This window comes from Panthera leo, chromosome A2, assembly GCF_018350215.1.
Source record: "Panthera leo isolate Ple1 chromosome A2, P.leo_Ple1_pat1.1, whole genome shotgun sequence".
Lineage (NCBI taxonomy): Eukaryota > Metazoa > Chordata > Mammalia > Carnivora > Felidae > Panthera > Panthera leo.
The window spans coordinates 4,391,796-4,414,123 of record NC_056680.1 but is presented as its reverse complement, the minus strand read 5'-3'; the positions used below and the strand labels follow the sequence as shown (position 1 = coordinate 4,414,123).

At 52.7% G+C, this 22,328-nt stretch overlaps 1 protein-coding gene across 1 annotated transcript in view; it reads left to right on the top strand.

The window, feature by feature from the left end:
• RFX2 (regulatory factor X2) overlaps positions 1-22,328 on the top strand; it is a 90,646-nt gene that overhangs the window by 50,179 nt on the left and 18,139 nt on the right. The window contains 6 exon segments of the mRNA XM_042928150.1: positions 1,247-1,359; positions 3,049-3,138; positions 5,027-5,050; positions 5,052-5,107; positions 6,530-6,791; positions 20,857-20,931. Of these exon segments, the coding sequence (XP_042784084.1) occupies positions 1,255-1,359; positions 3,049-3,138; positions 5,027-5,050; positions 5,052-5,107; positions 6,530-6,791; positions 20,857-20,931 (612 nt within the window). The 5' untranslated portion in view covers positions 1,247-1,254.

Below are 22,328 nucleotides of genomic sequence, written 5' to 3'. Positions count from 1 at the left end.
AAAAAAGAAGTTTTCAACACATTGTTCACTCATCCTCAGAGGTGGGAGCCCTCGCGGTAATAGAAGCATATGGAAAGTTCTGGCAGGTGCCTCCTGAGCAGCATGCTGTGTACCTGCTGCTCAGGCCCCGCATGAGGCAGAAGTGGGGAGACCCCACCTGTGGCTTGGGGGGACGTGCTCAGGACAGGGCTGTACCTGCCCACAAAGCCACCTCCTCTCTGCAGTTTGCATATTTAACAGCTTCTCAAGTGCCGAAGGTAGCCGGTTCTTACAAAGTGCAGACCGTCTGACCTTGAGCATGTTGATGGAATGATTTTTTTGTACCATCTGCCACTTGGTTCTGGTATTAAATGAGTCTTTTTGTATGGAATTAAAAAAAAAATTTTAACGTTTTATTTATTTTTGAGAGAGAGACAGAGACAGAGTACGAGCAGGGGAGGGGCAGAGAGAGGAGACAGAATCCAAAGAGGGCTCCAGGCTCCGAGATGTCAGCACAGAGCCCGACACGGGGCTCAAACTCACAAACCGCGAGATCATGACCTGAGCCGAAGTCGGACACTTAACCGACTGAGCCACCCAGGCCCCCTCTGTATGGAATGTTTAAACTACCTACTTGAAAGATGTACGCATCTGGCTGCAAAGAAATACACTTGTATGCCCTTCTCGTGGGCGAGGATCTCCAGGAACAGAAGGCAGGACTTCTAGGCAGCCCAGGAGAAAATGCTTCTTTCCTCCCACTGTGTATTGCCTATCTTGGACAACGTCTGAAGATATTTTGGGTTGTCATGACTGGTGGGGGGTGGGAAGGGGAGAGGCGCTCCTGGCATCTAACGAGTGGAGGTCAGGGGTGCCGAGGTCGGCCTGAAGGACAAGCCGGCCCCGGTGTCCCCAGTGCCGAGGGGCAGAAACCCTGCCTTAGGAGAATGCACTTGTAGTTTGGGGTACCGTAGCCCGCCAGATGGCAAGCGGCCATCAGGAGCTGGTGATTCGCTGGCTGGATGAGTAAACAATTGTAGGAGCCCCGGAAAGGACTGTCTGCAGAGCTAACTTTCGGTTTTCTACTGGGAAAAACGTTTCCTGCCACCCCTCCCCACCCCCGCTGCTCTTCCTATGAGGCATCTGTGCCACTGGTTTCCCTGTCTCCCTTCCCCAGTATGGCCAGCCGACTTGCACCTGAAGGTAGCTACCACTTGGGCCTCCGTGGCTGCAGTCCCGCCCCACTCAACCTCTCTCCGCCTTTCTTTAGAACTGAGCATGCAGAATTCGGAGGGTGGATCCGATTCGCCGGCTTCTGTGGCTCTGTGTCCGTCGGCAGCAGCCCAGGCCCCCGTGGCTCAGCCTGTGCCAGCCTCCCCGCAGGTAACAGACCAGCCTGCCCGCTGCTCGGGGCTCAGGCTGTTCCGAGAAAGCCAGTGTGGCCTGGTGGGGGGGGACGCCCCCACTTAGGTTTGGGAAAACACTTGAGGCAGCAGAGAAAGGCATCTATATTTTCCTGGACTGACACTACGGTCCCAACGCTGCTCCCGTCAAAATAGCAGCCCCTCTGTTCTGTTCCCCCTGTCGCACTGGCTTCTTCGCTATTTGTTGCAAAGGCCCCACCAAGGACCCCACGCTACAAACTCAAAAGGAAACTTGGCTTGGTATATTCCTATCTTTTAATGGACATCTTCTTAGGCCTTGGAAGTACCCCTATTACACGGGGAAACCTTATGGATAAGGCAAAAGATCGGTTAAAATCCTACCATCCAAACGGGTACGTTCTTTACAATTTGCGAGGAGAGAACTTCCACGTTAAGGCTCTTGCCTTCTGGATTTCTACCATGGCTGGAAGCACACCATAGACTTAAACGTAAAGTTAGCGATGTAAGACCACACCAAGCTGAAGGTCACGGAACAGACTGGAAACCTGGAGACATGCACGGAGGCCCTCTGTGGCCGTGTGACCACGTACGAGTACGAATCCAAAAGTCAGAAGCATGACAGAATTGACAAAGGTAGAAAAGCCCCATAATTCAGCCAAAACCAAAGGGCAGATGTGAAAGCGGCTTGTTCATTTCAGAACAGATAATCAGACGTGCTTAAGCTTTCATTTCTTGCAAACACGCAGCCCCGGTGTGGGCCTTGGAAGCCCGTCTCAGGGCACCAAGGGGATGTGACCAGACTGAGTTGTAGCTAATTGACTTGTTTTCCCGGCCACTTGAACCTGACACGCCGGCCCTCCGCCCCCGGCCGCCTTGGCTCCTTCTCGCCACACCGCAGTCTCGGGCCTGAGTGGCCCAGCCTTTCTCGGTAGCAGCCACGGGCTGGCTGGGGCCCAGGCCCTGCCTCCAGGGTCCTGCCATGGCCACCGCGTGCCTCCCCAGTTCCAAGGCTTCGTCCCTGCCAGCAATGCATCCGGTCCCCGCAGCCACCCACGCGCCGTCCCTGGCCTCACCTCCCCCCGCCCCCGGGTGCATTGTCTGCTCCCCGTGCAGACTCCCTGCCGCTGACATGGGGTGCTCTCTTTCTGGAAAGTTCCAAGCGCTCCTGCTGGTGGGCTTCCCTGCCTCCCCGCAACAGTGGGTGCCTCTCTCCTTGCCAGAGAGAAGAGTTCCTGCTGCCTCAGTTCCCCCAACGGGCTCTTCACGCTTCGCCTTCCGGCTTGCCCCGTCCAGCATAGCTTCCCACCGCGCTGGACCCGTGCGGCCACCAGCCCCAGCTTGGTGCCAGGGATGGGAAAGGTGGTGTGGACAGCTGTCTGCAGGGTCCTTCTTATCACCCAGCCTCTCGGCCTGATGTCAGGGACAGCCCAGGCCACCTCGCAGACAGACCCCAGGGAGGGAGAGCTGCTGGGGGCAGGTGGAGGCGCATGTGCTCCGGCGTGCGCACGAGAGTGTGTGTGTGTGTGTGTGTGTGCGTGTGCACGCGCGCACTCCTCTCCTGCCAATCTCGCTTATGTTTCTGGAAGGTGATGGTGGAGTAGGTGGCGGCAGCCCTGGTTATAATCTGTATTTGCTTTAAGGACTAACCTCTGACAAGTCTAAATGTCCTTTTCTCCTTCCGTTTTAGAGGGTGTTGGTCCAGACAGCGGGCTCGGCTCCCAAAGGGGCCCAGATGCAGCCAATCTCCCTCCCCAGGGTCCAGCAGGTGCCACAGCAGGTAACCATAGCCCAGGTGAAACGGGACACATCAGCACTGAGTGATCCGGTGCCCTCTCTGGACAATGCGTCCTTTTCTGTTGTTGCTATTGCTTGGTCTTTGATATCTTCAGCTCTGTACCAGAAGGTTCTTTTGAAGCCTATGTTTAAAAAAAATTTTTAATGTTTATTGACTTTTGAGAGAGAGAGCGAGCGCGAGCAAGGGAGGAGAGGCAGAGAGAGGGAGTCACAGAATCCGAAGCAGGCTCCAGGCTCTGAGCTGTCAGCACGGAGCCTGACGCGGGGCTCGAACCCACAGACTGTGTGTGGACTGTGAGATCATGACCTGAGCCGAAGTCGGATGCTTAACCGACTGAGCCACCCCTTGAAAGCTATGCCCCTTGAAAGGCTCAGCCTTTCTCAAGGCTCAGCCCCTTGAAAGCTATGTTTAAAAAAATTCTTTTACTGCAGATAGTTTGCAACAAGCCAAGAAAGCTGATGATCTTTCATTCATTCAGAGATTCAGCATTTGGGGGGCAAGCCAGCACCCCGACGGAGCACTGGGGTGCTGAGATAGACACGCAGACAGAGAGCCAAGTTTCAGGTTTGGAGGAACATGGAACCTCTTGGGGAGGCGATTGTCATGCCCTCAGACGAGTGCACGACCCAGGAAGCACTGCTTGTGACATGAGGTTATCTGGCAACCGAGCTTCAGGGCCTGGGTGCACCAGCCACACAGAGTCGGCCTGATCCGGGACAGCGGAGGGCAGAACTTTTCCGGCAAAAGCCAAATAGTGTCTTTTTTGGCTTAGCAGGCCAGCTGCTGGACTCTGCCACTGTCCCACAAGAGCAGCTGTAGATGTACCCGAAGGGGCGTGGCCGTGTCCCAGGGACACTTAATGTACAAAAAGAGACGGGCCAGATTTGGCTGGGGTTGGCGGACTTGTGCCCTGTCACATACGGCATTAAAATTAGTGCACATTCCTGCCTGAAAGGACCCCTGAGCGTGATTGTGGCGACAGCTGAGACCAGAGAGCACACGTCTCTCCCCCGGCGGCTCCGGCTTAAATCCAAGCTGGTGAGTTTAGAGGAGCTTGTCCGGTAACTGCGTCAGTGAAAACCGGGGCAGGTTTTCGGGTCGTGGGAGAGAAGCGAAGGCTTCGGCAGGCCCGGCAGGGAGCCAGTGGGTCTGTCTCGGCTCCTTGAGGGACAGGAGAACAAGACTAGTGTCGTGATTCTAGAAGCTTCCTCTCTGTGGGGCCTTCGTCCCTGAGCAACTTGGACTGGCAGAGCGACTTCTGTGTTTCACCCAGTCCCCTGAGGCACAGCCCGCCCAGCATGTTAATCCCTAGAAGCTTCTCACGATCTATCGATTGTTAACTCCAGCACCACGCTGGCCTGGCCTGGCCTGGCCTGGGAGGCGGGAGCCAGTCCCATCCTGCCAACCCCACACGAAGGCTTAGCGGTCACGATGACACCCAGCCCCAGATTTTTTCACCCCAAAAGGAGGCTGGATTAGGCATCCATTAAGGTTCCCTCCGTGGTGAGGTTTTCAAGGTCTGTGCGCAGAGCTCTGGGTCTCCACCACCAGGGCCAGCGTCCCTGTCCGCGGAGGTGCGCCACGGCCACTGCCACAGACGAGGCTTCCCGGTGCCCCCTCTGCATCTCCCACTCCAGGCACGTTTCTCCTTCCAAGGACCCCGGCCCCTCTGGGGAGGGGTGCCAGGGCCGCCCGGCCACGTAGAATATAACCGGCTTGCGCCCCTTGCCCTGTAGGGCGAGGGGTGTCTGACGCCCCAGATCGGAAGCATAGGAGTAAATGTCCACAAAAGGCCACAGAAGACACAGACAGGCTGAACAGCAAGGGGACTGGTGTGTGTGACACGAGGTATCTGATGTTCATGTTCCAGGTCCAGCCCGTGCAGCACGTGTACCCCCCCGCAGGTGCAGTACGTGGAAGGCGGAGACACGGTCTACACCAATGGAGCCTTGTACGTGGGTTTCCTCTCCCCTCGGAAGGGCCCGCCTGTCAGAGAAGCGTGGGCCACGTCCGGAACCTTCTCTCACGACTACCCCACCTTTTTCCATTCGGGGCCTGTACTCGCAAACTTCTCCTCCTCCCTCTTTGGGTGGTGTGGGAACCATTAGGACAGTCTGAGGGCATCAGAGCCCTGCGGAGATTTCAGAAATCACAGGCCTTTGTAGTTTTTACTGCCAGAAAAGGCAGTCTTTCAACAAAATGAAACGAAACAAAAACCTAATCCAGCTTTTAAGTCTGAAGGTTCAGTCTTCACAACCCAGAGACCATTTTTATCTCTGCCTTCTCATCCTTGCCTGTGTTCACCTCTGGCTCTTTATGAGGTTGCTAAAACTTGATTTTCCATTTGTCAAGGACTTCTAGAATGTTCTGCCTTCCAACTATGTGGCGCTCGGGGCAGAAAATGATACATTTCCCATGAAGCTCATTGCGCTTAAGACACGAGTCCCTTTGCCCATTTGCTTTCCATCACCCCCTTTCGGAAGTTGAGGGGTGGGCATGAGGGCTGGCGGCCGTGACGGCTGGAGCTGTGTGAGCTTTTGCAGCACAGCGCCGAAGCTTCCGAAATATGCACAGACCCACGTCAGGACGTGAACAGGGCGTGAACAGCCCGTGAAAGCTGAGCGAGGTCTGCGGTCGCCCCCGTGCCCCTGGGCTCGATCCTGCGCTGCAGTTAGATAAGCTGTCGCCCTGGGGTGGGTCGGGACAGGAAGGAGAGCACACTTCTGGGAGGCAGTCAGAGGGGCCTCACTGCCACGCGGAGGGGCCAGCTCACGACACATCGCTACGCTTTGGTCTTTTACTGGGGTCAGCTCGACAGGAGCGAGCGGACCTTAAAACTGTGAGTCTCAAGCCGCATGGTTAATCATTTAATCCAGATGGTAAAGGAACATCAGGCAAATTCTTGGTATCGCTTAGAAGTTCTTTTAAGTATGCAGTTTCATTTTGCAAACCTTTTCGTTCTGAAAGAATCAGAGACTCTGAAGAAGTTGCAGAATTAGCACACAGCCTCCCCCAGGGGGGGGATCTTCCCTGACCGCAGCACGATACCAGGCAATTGGCTTTGGGATACACCGCCAGCTAGCCTGCGGGCCTCAGTCCCGTCTATCGTCCTACACGCGTGTGCGCTCTGCACCATTTTGCCCCACGAGTAGATTTCGTGTAACCATAATAAGACACAGAATTGTTCCATCGGTTTCGATGGGTCATCCCGTGCTGCTTAATATTTTCAGAAACGATGGCTTTGAACTTTGCACTGCCCTGACCCCTCGTGTCTGAGTGACCCCGTAGGCACGGTCTCCTGGGGCTCCGCCTTAACGTGGAGTCCTCCCGGACCCCGGTGAGACTCAGGAGGCACCTCCTCTCTTCCTGACAGACGGACGGCCTACGCCTACAACCCCGAGCCTCAGATGTACGCCCCGAGCAGCACAGCGTCTTACTTCGAGGCCCCGGGCGGCGCCCAGGTGACCGTGGCAGGCTCCTCCCCGCCGGTGGTCCCCTCCCACAGCATGGTGGGCATCACCATGGATGTCGGGGGGAGCCCTATTGTCTCCAGCGCGGGAGCCTATCTCATCCACGGGGGGATGGACGGCACCAGACACTCCCTGGCCCACACTTCCCGGTCATCGCCGGCTACGGTACGTACGAGGCTCTCCGGGGCAGCGGGGTAGACCCGGAATAGACTCTCCTCGGCAGCGGGGATGGTGAGCGAGAGGCAGCCTGGGGCACCGGAGCCGGAGCTCTGCGGCCAGGAAGGGCGTGTGGTCCGAGGCAAGTGTCCACCCCTTGGAACCAGGTACCCCGTGGCAAACAGAGAGGGTAAAAGGCCCCTCCCGGGCTGCTGTGGAAACTGCATCCGGGGCCAGCGTCGCCGTGCTGGTGGGACCGCCACCCTTGGCGTCGCCCTCCCAGAGGCCCAGGCCCGTCTATCCCCGTGACCGCTGGACCGACCTCGGCTCGGAGCAGTCTCCCTCGGGAACTGCACCCCCGTGTTGCCGCCAGGGTCCTGCCCCAGACTCTGCTCCTGACCTGCTTTAAAAACATGTCTGATCTCAAAGCCTATTTTCCACGCTTACTTTTATTTTAGTTCATTTGGAAAATTAACATAGAGTAAAACTGACCTTTCTTGGCACTCACAGTGGTGCCTTTGAGACCCATTCACGTTATCACACGAACCCGTACTTGCTGCTTCTTTGCTACTGGGAAGGATTCCGTTATACCGCAGCTCACCTATCCATTCACCCTTTGAGGGTCATTTGGGCAATTTCCAGGTTTTTGGTGATTATGAACAAAGCTTCTGTAAGTACTCACGTGCAGGTTCTTGTATGGACATACGTTTTCCTTTCTTCTGGGTAAATACTTACAAGCAACATTGCTGGTTCACGTGGTAAGTGTGTGTTGAATGTGATCAGAAACCACCAACAGTTTTCCCAAGTGGCTGTACCATTTTGCGTCCCCCCCACCCCACCCCCGACGTATGAGTCCCCGTGCTCCACTTCGTCACCAGCACTTGATGTTGTCAACCATTTTTCATTTTCGACGTTCTCATAAGGTGTGTAGTGATATCTCACTGTGGTTGTGATTTGCGTTTTCTTAATTGCTAATGATGGTGAGCAGCTTTTCATGCGATTGCTTGCCTTTCGTTATATGCTCTTTGGTGACCTATCAGTTCACGTCATTTGCCTATTTTTTAACTGGGTGGTTTGTTTTCGTACTGTTGAGGGTTGAGAGTTTTTTATATATCCTGGATACGAGTCCCCTGTCGGAGATGATCTGCAAATATGTTCTCCCAGTCTTTAGAGTGTCTTTCCATTCCAGATTGGGTAGAGCATTTCCTCTCACTTCACTATTATGTTGGCTGTTTACATAAATTTAGAATTTTCTATATAAGTTTTAGGTCAGTCTGTCTATATCTACAAAAAACTCATAGTGAGATTTTGATTAAACAATATTAGACCTGTAGATCAATTTGGGGAGAACTGACATCTCTACTCTGTTGGGTCTTCCCATCCATGAACATAGTATGTTTTTTCCATTTATTTAGATCTTTGATGTCTTACGTCAGCATTTTGTAATTTGTAGCATATAAATTCTGTACATATTTTGTTAGATTTATGCCTAAATAGTTTATGTTTTTGGAGCTATTATAAATGGTATTGATTTTTAATTTCAGTTTCCAACTGCTCATTTTTGGCTGTTGGCCTCGCATCCTGCAGCCTCCCTGACTCACTTATAAGAGCTGCAAGAGTTTTTTGTTGTCTGCGAGTGGGAACAATTTTACTTCTCCCTTTCCAATCTGGATGATTTTATTCCTTTTCCTTGTCTTTTTGCACTAGCTAGGACTTCCAGTACAGTGTTGAACAGGAGTGGCAAGAGTGGACATCCTTGCTTTGTCCCCAGTCTTAGGGGAATATCTTCAGTCTTTCACCACTAAGTGTCATATTGGCTCTGGGTTTTCATAGATGCCCTTTTTCAGATCAAGGAAATTCCCCTCCATCCCTAGTTTTCTGCAAGTCCTTATCATCAATGAATATTACTTTTGTCAAATGCTTTTTCTTCGTTGATATGACCATGAGTGTTTCTTCTATAGACTGCTCCTGTGACAGATTACGTTGACCGATCGTCAATTAGGAAGTAACTTCCTCTCCTGGTGTGGGGCTAACCTCCCAAAATAGAAGGTGATGTTCCTGCCTCATCCCTGTCCTTTTGGTCCTGATGTGCTTTGGGGTCACTGACATCAGAGAGCACCCCTCCCGGGTTTTGCTGCCCTCTGTGTCCGGAGTGCTCTCCAGGACCCAGTTCTGTGGACAGGGTGGAGAGAAGTCACTTGTTCTCTAGAGGCGGTAGCATGTGGGGTGGGGTTGGGCCTGGCTCACCAGCTCGCACCTCGCCTCGCTCAGTCCCTTCCGCCCGGCAGGGCCTGGGTGGCCACTTGCAACCACACGTATACTCCCTCGGAGGACTGGCTGCAGGGATGTGAGTTTAGAGCGGATACTGATGAGAAAGCATTCCTCGCAGACCACGTTAACTGTCATGAACCTGACAGGTTGGATGTTAGTAAATTGCATCAGTACGTAATAGCAGCACATACTAGGGTCGCGGGTCACAGATTTACTGAGAAACTACAGCGTTCTCTGTGGTCCACGCTATCCTGTTGCAAGCATATGTGCTGCCCAGAGCCTAGGCCACCCGGCCACTGTGGTTTGTCGTCCGGTCGCTTCAGAAGAATCGTGTTTTTAAACCAGTTGGGAATCCAGGAATGGGCTGTGTTTTGACACCCCTCTCCATGCAAGCCCCAGAGAGTGATCGTTCCAGAAGACGATCTGGTTCCCGACCCTGCCTGCTCGCTTGTTTATCGACCAGTTTTGGCACAGGAACATGTCACACGTTTGCAGCAGGGATCTGTGGGACTTTCCAGGAAGCACAGAATTAACCCGAGGCTCCTGCCCCCGGCCCTTGACGCCTGCCAGCTTTGCCCATCAGAGTTTTGGGACTTCGAGTTGATTCCGAGAACAGAGGTGGAGGCTGGAGGGAATCACCCTGCGGCCTTGAGGAGAGGTTTCCGACTTCCGTGGTGGATTTTCTTGAGTCTCGGTTATTTCATTGGTATCTTGTAAAACTGAAAAGTGAGTTGCCCGAATGGCGAGTTTTCGATAAAGCCGCTTAGCGCTGCACTTTCTTCAACCACACCCGACAGAGGTTCTCCCCCGAGAGCCCTGCCCCTGCCACTCCAGCCCAGGATTGGCCCTTTGGGTCGTGTCAGGGTGCGGGGAGCCGGGGGCCCTCGGGCCGCCCAGGGTGGAGACCCTGCCGCTCCCTCCGCCCGCGGGGCTCTCGGGCTGCAGGCAGTCATGCCACACAATCGGGCGGCCCCCGTGGGCCACACCGTGGGGACTGAGGAAGGCAAACGGTCCGGCCAGTTTTCACAGTAAAAACACAGCACTCCTGTCCGTGCGGGAACCTGCCATCGCGGTGTTTCATCGGGGCCTAGGTCCGGCCTACTGAAGGGTAAGCCGACCCGGTGGCCAAGTCCCACTTGACCCCTCTGGGTGGTGTCTTCGTGAACTCTTAGCTTCCAGGAAAGCGGGGTCCTGGCTCACAGGTAGCGGCGGAGATCGTCAGAGATCAGGATGGCGTCTGCCCGGGCCACGCGGCTGGCCTTCCAGCACGTGCCGCGCCGAAGCCAGAAGGGTGAGAAGTGACGTTGCCTCGGAGAACGGCATCAGGCGGGCTCTGAGCTTGCTCTGGTCGCATTCTGCCCCCCCCCCCCAAAAGAACTGGCGTCAGCTTTGTGGCACCTGCTGTGATTTTCAAATGTGCCTAAGACTTGAGATCCGCCTAAGACTGCCGTGATTGCTTCCTCCTCCAGAGGAAGAAACCCCTCATGCGCTGGGTTTGAGAAGCCAGTGGGGATCGGCAGCCCAGTCCCTTGGGACACTGAGTCGTCTTCGAAAACCCTGAGATCTCCTTTCCAACATGAGAAATGGCGACATTTCGGGCCCCGGACCGACGTCTCCAAGTTCCACAACGCGCACCCTGGAGACACGTCCCTTGAAGTCATAGGAATTTCTGTACTGTTGTCATCAGAGACTCAGCTCCCGCTTTCAACACACAAGCGAGCCTCTCGGCCCCGAGGACCAGCACACGTGAGTTCAGAAAAGCCGAATCCCGGGTACTCCATCCAGCTCATCTGCGCTGGGTCAAGGCCAGGGGAGACCGTGAACGGAGCGCCCGTGGCTCCCGCTGTGTGGCCTGGCCTCCCGGTCTCACGGTGACCCTTCCAGGTGGCCCGCGGGGCCGGTGTGCCACCCACACAGGTCACAGCTCACAATGGATCACCAAGCACGAAAACGTCTTCTCTAGAGCCTGCCAGTGAGGATGCGGAACACCTTAACTGCACAGCGACCTCACACGCATCGCAAGCATTTGCTAGAAGCTCCCTCATCCTCTGCACATCAGAGCTTTTGCCCAACTGCCAGAGCAGACCCTTTGGGAGCAAGCGCGCGTTGTTTGATGAAGGAATTTTGCCGATAGCGCATCCACTTTTTTCTCTGACTAAAAAAATATTTATCATCACTTTTTTCTTTAATGGACTCCTTTTTTTAATAATTTTTTAACTTTTTTTTGGCGGGGGGGGAGAGAGACAGAGCATGAGCAGGGGAGGGACAGAGAGCAGAACTGACACAGAACCTGAAGCAGGCTCCAGGCTCTGAGCTGTCAACACAGAGCCCAACACGACACGGGGCTCGAACCCATGAACGCAGGATCATGACCTGAGCTGAAGTCCGATGCTCACCGACTGAGCCACCCAGGCGCCCCAACTCCTTTTTTTTTTTTTTTTTTTTTTTTTAAGCGCAGTCTTAGGCTTACGGAAAAATTGAGCAGGAAGTTCAAGAATCCCCGTAGCCCCCCTGCCACCAACACACACACAGTTTCCCTTCTTAGCATTTGGGGTAAGTTTGGCAGGTTTGTTACCCCAGTGAGCCCATCTTGACACACTGTTATTATTAACTAAAGCTCCTAGTTGACATCAGGGTTCATGCCTGGTGCTGTGCCTTCTGTGGGTTTGGACAAACATTCAATGACATCATCACCCTTTTTTTAAATTTTTTGTTATTGTTTTTAATGTTTATTTTTGAGAGAGTGAGAGACAGAGTGTGAGCGGGCAAGGGGCAGAGAGAGAGGGAGACACAGAATCCGAAGCAGGCTCCAGGCTCTGAGCTGTCAGCACAGAGCCCGACGCGGGGCTCGAACCCACAGACCGTGAGATCATGACCTGAGCCAAAGTTGGACGCCTAACCAACTGAGCCCCCCCCCCCCCAGGCGCCCCCGACATCATCACTTCTGAATCTGGTTTTGCTCATTTCTCCGTAAAGGCGGGGAACACTACCTGCGTTTGCTCAGGAGCACCGCTTTGAGACGGATCTGAGGTTTCCGTCTCTGGTCTCCTCTAGTGACAAAAGTAAACCATGTGAATGTCATCCTGGGCAACATTCTTCTGTGCTTATTCTGAAAAGCCTCAATTAATTTACTGGAGAAGCCGTTGTTCCTGTGCAGAGCGACACAAACCCACGTGGGAGGTCAAGGGCGACTGTGGACAAATGGGTCATTGATCTAATGAAAGCTTCTTCCACTCCCCGCCCATTTCTCATTTTTCTGGTATTTTCTCTCACGGCTGTGTATGCAAAATGACCACAGTGTGTGACCTTGGACTGGATCCCGGGCCAGAAAAAGGACAGGAGTGCAAGGACCGTCACATTCTAATGAGCCCTTTCGGTTGGCTGAGCGTGGTGAGTGGGGCTTGATTTCTGGGTCTTGGTCCTTGTGCTGAGGTCACGTGAGACCTGGTTCTGTGCTCACGGGAGATGCTAACATTTCAGGGAGGCTGGCGGAAAGGGTCTGCGGGAATTCTTGGCACCAATTTTACAGTGTTTTTGTACGTCTGGAATTATTTCCAAAGGAAAAGTTTAAAATTTTTAAAAATTGATTAAGAAGTAGGAGTCTATTGTTAAAAGTTCTAGGAATTATAAGAACTAAACACGCTAGCTGCTAAAAATGATTACCAGTAGAAAGACTGTTTCTGTGACAGAAAGACAAGAGAAGAGGGAGGCTTGCTGTTTTAGGTACCTTTTCCTTCTAGTGAATTCTTTTTTTTTTTTTTTAATGTTTATTTATTTTTGACAGAGACAGAGACAGAATGTGAGTGGGTTAGGGGCAGAGAGAGAGGGAGACACAGAAGCAGAAGCAGGCTCCAGGCCCCGAGCCGTCAGCACAGAGCCCGACGCGGGGCTTGAACTCACGAGCCGTGAGATCATGACTCGAGCCGAAGTCGGACGCTCAACTGAATGAGCCACCCAGGCGCCCCAAGTGAATTCTTAACCACGTGCATATGTTACCTTATAAGTTTTCTTAAGTCTTTTAAGTTTTTTTATTTATCTTTTAATTTTGTTAATATTTATTTTTGAGCAAGAAAGAGAGAGTGTGCGCATTTGAGTGGGGGAGGGGCAGAGAGAGAAGGAGACAGAATCCGAAGCAAGCTCTGTGCTGTCAGCGCAAAGCCTGACGCGGGGCTCGAACCCCCGAACTGTGCGATCGTGACTTGAGCCGAAGTCGGTCACTCAACCGACTGAGCCACCCAGGCGCCCCTAAAGTTCATTCATTTTTGAGAGAGAGTGAGGAGGAGAGTGCCAGCAGGGCAGGGGCAGGGAGAGGGAGGGAGAGAGAGACTCCCAAGCAGGCTCCGCACTGTGAGTGCAGGGCCGGAAGCAGGGCTCGAACCACGAACCGTGAGATCATGACCTGAGCAGAAATCAGGAGTGGGATGCTTACCCAACTAAGCCATCCAGGTGCCCCTATCTTATTTATTTTTATTTGTCAATTTTTTCTTAAGGCAAAATTTCTGTCACATAAGATTAACCACTTTGGAATATGGAATCACTCACAATACCACACCACCATCACCTCTATACCCATATCGTTCACCAAAAAACAGTTTAACAATAGTCTAAAACACCCATAATGTGTAATTCTTGGTAGAATCGTGGGGCAGGGGGAGCAGCAGACCACAGCTCCAAAGCCAAATCCAGCCGGCTGCCTGGTTTTCTAAACAAAGTTTTACTGGCACACAGCCACGCCCCTTCCTTCACTTGTCTGTGGCTGCTTTCCAGCTCCTAGGACAGAGTTGAGTAGTTGTGGACAGAGACTGGCCCACAAAACCCGAAACAGTCACTATCTGGCCCTTGATAGAAAAAGCTTGCCAGCCCTTGATGTGTAAGAACTGCCTCAGAAAGGTAATCACAAAAGACTAAGTGGTAAATGCAGGTAAGCAGAGCTGAATACCTAACACAACCCCAACTAACACAACCCCCCCCCCCCAAAAAAAAACATTAAATGAAATGTGAGTCCGATATAATGCACCTGAAAGGACCCACACCAGGCTATTGGTAAAGGCCTCTCCTCCCACATAGGGAAGTCGGGTGCCGGAGAGAAGTTGAGGCAGGGCTAGAACGGGATGGGCCAGGCCAGGTGCCCAGGGCACCAAATTTAAGGAGGCGCTCACCCCCACGTGCCACCCTTGCCCTGACAGGATCTTGAGAATGAGCGCCTCCTTAAGGTTGGTGCCCGGGGCACCTTGTGGCCCCACCACCGCCGTCCTGGCCCTAAGTGGAGACCATCTCTGGCAGAATCAGATTTTTGTGCGGCAAGCATGTATAATAGTACTTACATGTTTTTAACATGTTTAATGAGCAAAATAAAAATGGACAAACGGGGCGCCTGGGTGGCTCAGTCGGTTAAGCGTCCGGCTTCGGCTCAGGTCATGATCTCACGGTCCGAGGGTTCCAGCCCCGCGTCGGGCTCTGTGCTGACCGCTCAGAGCCTGGAGCCTGTTTCTGATTCTGTGTCTCCCTCTCTCTCTGACCCTCCCCCGTTCATGCTCTGTCTCTCTCTGTCTCAAAAATAAATAAACGTTAAAAAAAATTTTTTTTAAATGGACAAACAGATTTAAAATGCCCTGTTTCCCCCAAGCCAGCCTCCTCCTTCCCCAGCGGTGAGCCCCAAATTCTCTCCACGTTCCCACCTGGCCCTTCGCTGTGGGCCCCGTATCCTTTCTGCAGGCAGAATTCTGGGCTTTATATCCTTGCCCTCAAAAGTCCAACGGTGTCTCTTCCTGTTAAACGACTCTCCATTTTCTTTAGAGATTCATTCAAAAGGGTTGCTCCTAAAGCATTTAAACTTTGATCTCCTCCGTTCATGGTCACATAACTGGGCTACACTTGAGGATGCAGGGTTAACACGTTCCTGTCCCGTCCCCACTCCTCCCTGGCCTTTCCAGGGAACCCCCCGGAGGCATGGTCCTGATGTCAGACTTTGGCAGACCCGTCTGGAGATGCCGGGGCCACTTCAACACTGGTCATTGCTGGCCCTTGGTAGGGGCGACCCCTATCCCGGCAGGTCCTTTTAATGTGATTATTTTGTTATAAGTGGAATGGCCACGTGGGCATACACTCATGAACCTCCACTCATGCCTCCTTAGGAGGCACCAGTACAGTCTTTGAATCAGGAAGAATCTTGCTAGGATTACACATGAAAGGAGAGGAATTTTCTAAATAATTGGCTTATTTTAATATACTCGGGAACTGTTACAACTTGACCGCTACCTGCTGTTACGTCAGGTTCTTTTATCTTTGATCGCGAATCCTTATGTATTTTTTCTGCCCTCCTTCTGAACAAGCCCTCAAAGCATGTGTCCTTTTCCCCTGGCATTCTGTTAATAATTCATGTAGCAGAAAAAATGATGTTTAGGGGGCCAATCAAAAGGAGTATGTGCTGCATTACACCGAATCAAAAATAAAAATTAAGCTCCCGAGGAGTCAAGAAATGGACGCATCAGCATATGCACAATGCCAAGATGGAAGGAAAGTGCTGGGAGTTCAAAAACAAATGATTTTAGGGAAAGCTGCCTGGGCCCCGGGCGGGGTGGGGCTCTGCTGAGGCCACCCTTGGCCCCTCCTTGCTGAAGATTAAACTCCAAGCAAACATAAAATTAGCCTCTATGTTAAGCGTATTCAGAGAGTAGACACTAACTTCGCCAGCCACTGAGCGGACCGGATAAGGCGTTTGTACTTGTGCAGCGAGAGTCCCCCCTGCAGGTGTGCGAGGAAGACTCGGGCTGCAACCGAGAGATGCTCCTTTTCCGCAGATGCCGGTAGGGCCGCCCGCGCGGGGCTGGGAGGTGGCGCCGCAGCGCCCTCTGCTGGACCGGCGTGCGCACTGCGCCTCCAGCGCTGCCTGCCGGGCGTTAACCTCCCCCTCTGACCTTGGGCGGGGGTTCCTTACCTTCTTTATCGCCTTCTGATGTTTACCCGACGTCTTAATTTTATTTTAATGTTTATTTATTTATTTTGAGAGAGAGAGAACGAGCAGGGGAGGGGCAGAGACTGAGGGAGAAAGAGAGAACCTCGAGCAGCCTCCAAGCTCAGCACGGTGCCTGATGTAGGAATCGATCCCACGAGCCTCCGATCATGACCTGAGCCGAAATCAAGAGTCAGATGCTCAACGGGCTGAGCCATCCAGACACCCCAACTGTCGTTTTGATTTCAAAACACAACGAACACCTGGGGGAGGTTCCACTGTGCGTCAAATTAATTCTCTGCACCCGCGGGCTTGAGCGGACCCTATTTAATAGCTATGGGTTCTTCAGGATGGTCTTCTGCAGCCAGCCTTAAGTTGTGTGCTTTTCCACGATGCTCGATACTCTCGATACTCGTAGCTCTACAGTTTTTAGCAGGCAGTCCTCAAGACATCTGGCACTCTTCTGGGTGTCCCCAAGACCGGCCCGGGGGCCCACCGGGTCAGAACTGTTTTCATAATAATACTAAGCCATCAGTCTGTCGCCAGCTTTCCCAGTGCTGACGTTTGCACTGATTGTGCAAAATCGACATCGATGCGCCCCCGGGGCGCAAACGCAGGCTCGAGCAAGGCGGAGGCGACAGACTCTCCCAGAAGCCACCGGCTTCTGCACCGCCCTGCGCTCACAGCGAAAAAGAGAAGAGAAGCAGCGAATTCCGCACTGCAACTTGCCGTTACGGTTCACCTAAGGTCCCCGGTGAAGCAGTAAACAGTCATTGTATGAAACCCCAGTCCTTCCTAATATTCTGGGTGACAAAAGGCACTTCTCTGCCAAAGTGTGATGACTGTGCTAAGGAAGAGCCGCCGGGCAGATGACTGTGAGCTGCACCAGCCACTTCTGTCACGAAACACAGTGTTTGCTTGAAGGAATAACAGACAAATGAGGGGTTTTCAGACTGGAGGATTTGGCAGGCATTTTTCTCAAAAAGGAGAGCAGAGCACGAGGCGGATGGGTCCGGGGGGGGGGGGGAATTAATCTGGTTGCCAGTAAATTTTCAACCAAAAAAAGAAAACTTCGAATTTTGAAAACCTGGTATCCTTCTGATGAGCTTGGTAGTGATAATAACAAATGCGATTTTCAGTAGCGTTTAGTGAAGCGCGTCATCATTTGGAACATCCGGAAACTCGGCGAGCCAATATGTTCCACGTGACCAGTGTGTGATGTTACAAAAACCATACGTGTGGGCAAAAGATCCATTCAAATCGCAAGAGAACAATAGGTTTTTTAATTGGTTGTATATTTTTTTAAATCAAGGTAAAATTCACGTAACATAAAATGCATCTTTTTAACCATTTAAAAGTATACAATGCAGGGGCGCCCGGGGGGCTCAGTCGGTTAAGCTTCCGACTTTGGCTCAGGTCACGATCTCGCGGTTCGTGGGCTCCAGCCTCGCGTCAGACTCTGCTGACAGCCCGGAGCCTGGAAGGAGCCTGCTTCCGATTCCGTGTCTCCTTCTCTCTCTGCCTCTCCCCCACTCACGCTTTGCCTGTCTCTCTCTCAAAAGTAAATCAACGTTAAAAAAATTTTTTTTGAGTGTACGATTCAATGGCAGTTAGTAGAGTCACAATGCCGTACGACCATTAACTTTATCTAGTAGTTCTAGAACATTCTCATCACCCTAGAAGGAAACACGCTGTAAACTGGTAACCCTGACCAATCGGCAGTCACCTCCCCCGCCCCCCACTCCCTCCTTCTCCAGCCTAAGGCAGCTAGTCTGCTTTCCGTCCCTATGGATTTGCCTGTTCTGGACATTTCACGTAAATGGAACCATACGCTACCTGGGCTTTCGTGACCGGCTTCTCTCACTGAGCGTCATGCTTTTGAGGCCCATCCGCATTGTAAACGTGTATCACTACCTCATTCCTTTTCGTGGACGAGGAACATTCCATTGTATAGATATACCACGTTGGATGCATATATGCAGTCGTCTGTGACCGACACTCAGATTTTTCCTTTTTTTTTTTTTTTTGCCATTATGAATGATGCCGCTACAGACATTTGTGTACCCAGGAGTGGAATTGCTGAGCCGTAATAGTTCAACTGAGTTTCTGTGCAACTTTTTGAGGAACTACCGGCCTGTTTTCCACGGCAGCTGTACCGTTTTACATTCCACCGGCCACGTGTGAGGGTCCTTTCTCTTTTCTTTCTTTCTTTTCTAGTAGCCGTACCAGTGCGTGGGAAAGTGCTGTGTCACCGTGGTTTGGGCTTGTGTTTCCCTAGTGACTAATGATGCTCGGTATCTTCCCATGTGCCTCCTGCAGACAGGTCTGTTCGATTCCTTTGCCCATTTCTTAATTGAGTCATTTGCCATTTTGTTGTTGGGTTGTGACAGTCCTTTATACGTTCTGAATACGAGACCCTTATCAGAAATACGGTTTGCAAATACGTTCTCCCATCCTGTGGGATAAAGTCCCATTTATCTTTGTAAAGAATTTTTTTTTTTTAATCTTTTGTTTGTGCTTTTAGCATCATATCTAAAACTCCATTGCCAGGGGTGCCTGGGCGGCTCAGTCAGTTAAGCGTCTGACTTCGGCTCAGGTCATGATCTCGTAGTCGGTGAGTTCGAGCCCCGCGTCAGGCCCTGTGCTGACAGCTCAGAGCCTGGAGCCTGCTTCGGATTCTGGGTCTCCCTCTCTGTCTGCACCGCCCCCCCCCCCCCATGCTGTGTCTCTGTCTCAAAAATAAATAAATAAATAAATAAAAATTTTAAAAATCCATTGCCAAATCCAAGGTCATGAAGATAAACTTATTGTACGTGACTACCTTATATTTTCCTCTGAGAGTTTTACAGTTGTGTCTCTTACATTTAGCTCTTTGATTCATTTTTGAGTTGTTTTTGTATATATTGTGAGGTGGGGGGCCAACCTCATTCATTTGCCTGTGGAAGCCCACTTGTTTGGAAGTTTACTCTCTCTATTCAATGCTCTTGACACCCTCGTCAAAACTCAGTTGACCACAGATATATGGGACTCTTCCTGGAAGTTTGATTCCACCCCACTGGTCTGTATGCGTCTACCTATATGTCTCTCCTTATTCCAGTACTGCACTGTTCTGGTTACTGTAACTTTGTAGTAGGTTTTGAAACTGGGAAACGTGAACCTTCCAACTTTGTCCTTCTTTTTCAAGATTGTTTTGGCTATCCGGGGTCCCTTGCAATGCCATACGAATTTTACGATCATCTTGTCCGTTTCTGAAAAAGCAGTCAGAAGTTTACTAGAGGATTTTCATAAGGATTGCTTGGAGTCTATAGATCAACCTGGAGAGTATTAATCTAAATATTAAGTCTTCCAGCCCGTGAATACAGGATGTCTTCTGCTTATTTAGGTCTTTAATTTCATTCAACAACGTTTTATAGTGTAACGTACAAATGCTTTACCTTGTTGGTTAAATTCATTCCTAGGTATTGGATTTTCTTTGACGTTACTGCAGACGGGACTGTTTCTTTATTTCGTTCGCCTCTTGTTCATTGTTGAGACAGAACCGATTTGTGGGCATTGATCTTGTAACCTGCAACTCTGCTGGGTTGCTTATCAGCATTAACAGTGCTTTGGTGGGTCCCTCAGGATTTTCGGTATTTAAGATCACGTTATCCGCACGTTACTTCTTCCTTTCCAATACGGATGCCTTTGGTTCCTCACTGTTGCCTGACCCCCCCCCCCCCCCCGGCTAGAACGTCCGGCACAGTGTTGGGTAACAGTGAGGACAGCGGACACACACACACAGCGGTCAAAAGAGGTGATGGGCAAAGCAGTAACCCTCTTGCTCCCGCACTCAGCCCCAGGAGCCCCGTCCAGCTGCGCTTTCCGAAATACGTGTTCCCCCTGCTCTCTGCACGAGCATCACTGAGGTCTGCCTTCCGTGTGTGTTTGAGGAAAGTCAGCGCATTAGGTTTACTTCCTTCCATTGCAGTCCTGGGCCTGCGTGGTGGCCTCCAGCAGATTTTCAGTTTCCGTTTGACGTGCACAAGTCACATTCAGCACGGACAGATGTGGTGGGAGCCGCCCACAACCGGCTGTTTCCTCCTGTGCGTCAACCCACTGCACCACCTCAGCTCCTTGCCTCCAGGAAGTCCTCGGGACCCAACTCAGAAGCCCCTTCCCCCAGGAAGGCCCACTGTTAGCTTCACGTGACGTGCCCCTGCGACTCGTTCTCCTCCCTGTATAACCCTCTTTGCCCAGCCCACGCTTCATTCAACATTCAGGAGCTTATCTCTCTGACATGCCCGGTGGCCCCTACGCCTCCCGATGGCAGGGCCAGGGTCTCCTGCCTCGTTGCTATTTTCCTGGAGCATCCAGGAGGGAGGCTCTGAGCTCTGTGACAGGACAGGCTGGCCAGGAAGTCAGCGCCGCTGGCCGCCCTTGGGTAGACAGCTGATTCTCCCTGGCAACCGATGACGATGACGGGTCCAGGGGAGCAGCGGGCAATCATGGTGCTGGCTTTGCTTATACGTGAACTTACGCCTCGGCGCAGCGGTCGTGCTCTGCGTGTGCACGTGTTGTGTTACAACGCAATCGCCAGCATTCATAGCACAACTCATCCTGCTGCCTGTGCTCCCCCCCCCCCCCCCCCCCGGCTCGCCTGCATGGCAGGAATAACACTCCCGGCCGCAGCTTGAACTCACAACTTAACCGTCCCCCCGCCTGTGTCCAGCCTGGTTTTTATTTTGTAGGCACTTAAATCATTATTTGGATATTAATAAAAACAAATCTTGGCTGATGCTAACCATCTGATTTCCTTTTTTTTTTTTTTCCATTTTGTTTTGTTTTGTTTGTTTCTGCACACATTTTCTTTAGCTTGAAATGGCGATCGAAAACCTCCAAAAAAGCGAAGGGATCACCTCACACAAAAGCGGTTTACTCAACAGCCATGTAAGTGTGTGTCGATCTGGCAGTCTGCCCTGCCACGCTCGTGACCTTCACAGACAGTTTAAAAGCCAGCGTAGACCGTGACGTGACACGAGAGATAGGGGGGCCACCAATCTAGGGCTCCACATCCGGCCAGAATGCCTTTCACCCGCGTGAGGGAGAGGAGTCTCCACTTGCCAAGGTAGCTGGTGACAGCACCCGCCCCTTCTGGCGGGCGGTGGGACTAACGTGTGTGATACGCGTGCCGCAGCTCCCCGAGTGCCTGGCAGGAAAGAGGCAGAACCAGTAAAGTGACACGGAGAGAAGCGGTGGCCACAACAGGAGAAGCGGGTGCCACGGTGACTCTTAGCTGCATTTTCTGCGATCAGATTTTTGGGGGGAAAAAAAAAAACCAAACCAACAGGCAATTTGAGAAAAGTGCAAACCAGCAAACGTCTGCCTGTTCTAACTGTAGGGTCCACCTCCCTCGCCTCCCTCCGGGGAAACCAAGATGGCAGGTTGTTCGCCAGGAGACGGCCAGCGTCCCTGTCCCTGGGCAGCTGCGCGGGGCGGGACGGGACTGGCAGAGGTGACCGGCTAAGAGTCTTTATTGCCCAACTACGACCCCATCAAGGCTCTGGTCGTGGCCGACATTCACACAGGGCACGAGAAAGGGCAGTGATGGTGGGGCTGAAACCGCGCTCGGGGAAGGTGCAGACACTTCCAGGTGGGTGGCTCGGCACGGGTGCGCTGTGCCGCCCCAGGGACGCGTGACGAGGGCCTCAGAGGGCCGGTCACGGGAAGGAAGAGCAGCCTCACACCCGCTGTCTTGAAGCCGTAAGTGAATCGAAGCGTCAGGACCCTGCTGAGTGTCCCCCACCCCCAGAGCAGGCGGCTCCTGCCCTCCCCGTCGCCCGTTCCTGCCGGATGACGTCAGCCCTGCGGGCAGACCCGGCGAGGGGAGCATCTGCAGACGAGCTGGGGGAGAAGACCCCTCGGTCTGCAACTCGGAAGGCACCACGTGGCCAAGGCTGCGCAACGGCAGCCCTGTTCAGCAGGGCCCCGACGCGAACACGCGTGGCCGTGACTCGGCCTGCCGGCCCAGCGCCGGGTCGGCCCCGCGGAAGGCAGCGTACGGGGCGCAAGCCCCGGGCAGGCGGGGTTCGCGGGGGGATTTGAAATGTTGGGGGGACATGCATGAGCCGCTTGTCTCTGGCCGCAGGGGTGCTTCCGGCTTCTAACACTTCCTTTGGAAGGAGGCTGCTTTGACTGCTTCCCTGCCCGTCGGTTTCCCAGCAGGAAACCCGCCCCACGTCCGTGCCTCCCTGGCCGTGTGTCGTTGAGTCTCGTTCGGGCATCAGGCGCTGCGAGAAGCAGGGTGTGGGCTTGGCGGCCTAGAATCAGAGACTAGAAATAAGATC